Source organism: Corylus avellana, chromosome ca2 (genome assembly GCF_901000735.1).
Source record: "Corylus avellana chromosome ca2, CavTom2PMs-1.0".
NCBI lineage: Eukaryota > Viridiplantae > Streptophyta > Magnoliopsida > Fagales > Betulaceae > Corylus > Corylus avellana.
In genome coordinates, this window is record NC_081542.1 from 49,561,525 (window position 1) to 49,564,139 (window position 2,615).

The following is a 2,615-nucleotide window of genomic DNA, read 5'->3' on the forward strand; positions in this document are numbered from 1 at the left end:
ATGTCTCTCTTTTCTGCCTCACGATTTGGGTTTGTGGGTGTTTCTTGAAAAATCCATTTTTCTTTTCATCTTTCGGTGCATATGTTTGGTAAGATTATTTTGTTATCATTGCATATGCATGAGATTTGATCTCTCCTTTGATCACCATCTCGTATTTAGGGCATAATCTCTTATTGATCAACACAAACAAGAGAAGAAACACTAGCTACAATTTCAATGGATCAATCAGATTGGGCATGTCTTCCAGAAGATCTTCTTGATTTGATTTTGAGCAGGTTGGTAACACTTTCAGACTATGTTCGATTTAGCACTGTTTGCATGCCATGGCACACCTTTGCCTTAGAAAAGTACGATGGGGAGAGACATCTCAAACTTTCAACCCATCAACCTCCACTACTATTTTTACCTCACACTCGCGGGTCTAAAGAAGAAGAAATTACAATTAGTATACATAATTTCAGCAAGACATATGAGTTAGAATCATTCACACCCATTGGTAGCCAGAGATGGCATGGTTCTTCACATGGATGGTTGATTAGCGTGGATGAGAATTTTGCCATTACCCTATCAAATCCATTTTGCTCCAAACTCAAAGGAGGTGATGATGGAATTATTCGCCTCCCACCGGTTCCATATAAAAATTGCTATTGTATTGAAAAGGTTATATTGTCAGCTAACCCTACAATGACTCCCGATGATTACACCGTCATGATCATCTTTAACATGTATGGTAAATTGACTTTCATTAGGGCAGGTGATAAAGAATGGACTTACATAAATAAATGCCATAATGTTGACGATGTTATTTATTCCAAAGGCCTATTTTATGCCCTTGATGGTACTTGTTCAGTAATCACTTGTGATATTAGTGAACATTATCCCATGTTGAACAAGGTTTCGCCTAGGCTTTCACCTAACCTTTCACCTGATGAAGAAGTACAAGAGATTAAGAATTATATAGTGGAATCGGCTGGTGGCGATCTACTACAGCTTCTAAGGTTTATGGACTGGACTACTGTTGTTCATGGTGATAATACGAAGCGAATAACGCATGTGGAGACAAAAGGGTTCAGGGCTTTCAAGCTATTATTTTTAAATGGGGAGTCAAAGTGGGTTGAAACAAAGAACTTGGGTAATGGATCCTTGTTCTTGGGTGAAAATAATTCAACCTATATGTCGGCTTCTGATTGCCTCGGATGCCATCCGAATTCTATATACTTCACGGAATATTGTCCACCTCATACTTATTTTGCTCATAGTTATGACATGGGAATCTTTAACTTGGGAGATGGAAGCTTTCTTCAGCGAGATTGTGTATCAAAGTTCTTGTCTTCTCCGGTATCGATTTTGCCACCAATTTGGATCGAGCCAACTTTTCAAGGAAAAAAAATAGGTGGGTTTGTTAAAAACCCTAAGCTTTAAAAGCTAACTTTATTTGTGAACATGCATGCAATTTTTTATTTTATTTTTTATTTTCAGGAGCGGCTACATGTAAATTATTACGATGTTTATATACTTGTAACTGTTATCCTGAATGTTAATCTATTTTTGATTTTTATTTCAATAGTTTCAGTACTCAGCGTTTTCTCTTTTAAATTTTAAAAGTCATCTTAGGTTCGCACATTTATTGAATAAATTCATCGATCCGTACGTTCCTATTCTATTACGGCATTAATTACAAGTTTATATTAATGGTGATGCCATGTCATGTCTAATTAAAAAAACACACAAGATCATGATCAAATCATCAAGTCAGTGGAAAAAAATTTGTTCAGAAAAAAAGTATTTCATATATATTAACTTTTATTTTATTAGTTGAAATTAAAAAATTAGTATTTTGTCATAATAATATATAATTTCTAGTAATATAAAATTAAACAATATTTTAGAAATCATAAAAAAATAAGTTAATTTATCCAAATTAAATGAGACATCTTCTCTTATTCACTTGTGCTGGTGGTAGAGAGATTGACTCAAATCAAATCGACTATATGACGGTGAAAATCTCTCACATATTAGACCAACACTGGTTTTTTATTTTTTAGAAGTGCTAATCCAAAGGCTGTTGTATGGCGGTTACAAGAGTATATTAAATAGCATTATTCAGATACCTACTATTATTAGTCATTTTTAAGATGACTTCATAAAAAATGTTGAAAAAAAAAGAAGAAAAGAAGATGACTTTATAATAGAGTTCAATAAAATAAAAAGAGGGTCGTCGCTGGAGAAGGACCTATAACGAAAAAGATTATTGACCTTATTCTTGTTCCAGACCCTCAATCAGTTAATTAAGCCGAGAATCCGAACTGCATGCATGATGATAAGATATTACCTTGGGTTATAGTACATAATACCATTTGCGTGTATGAGAATTAATGTGCTTATAGTACCCAAAAAAATAAAAGGTTAAGAATGATACAAACTCTTGGAAAAAGAGGAAATAGAAGATTAGATAATTATGAGCTTAAATGTAGCCAAGTAACGAAACAAGATGAAATGAACCCTAAACCCTTAAAAAAAAAAAATAATCAATAAATACTACTTTACGGTGAACATAGCGCCTACAATCCATCAAACTTCTCCCAAAACCCTCCCCTCAGAAAAGCCCTCAACAC

The 2,615-nt window shown here is 33.9% G+C and overlaps 1 protein-coding gene across 1 annotated transcript; it reads left to right on the forward strand.

Annotated features, from left to right (window-relative positions):
- Positions 1-216: 216 nt before the first annotated feature.
- On the forward strand, positions 217-1,422 carry LOC132170170 (F-box protein SKIP23-like). The gene has a single exon (XM_059581063.1). The coding sequence runs from the start codon at positions 217-219 to the stop codon at positions 1,420-1,422; it is 1,206 nt and encodes a 401-aa protein (XP_059437046.1).
- The last annotated feature ends 1,193 nt before the right edge of the window (positions 1,423-2,615 follow it).

Bases quoted from the DNA above. Each gene is read 5' to 3' on its own strand.
- LOC132170170 (XM_059581063.1), top strand. From the start codon at position 217: ATGGATCAATCAGATTGGGCATGTCTTCCAGAAGATCTTCTTGATTTG.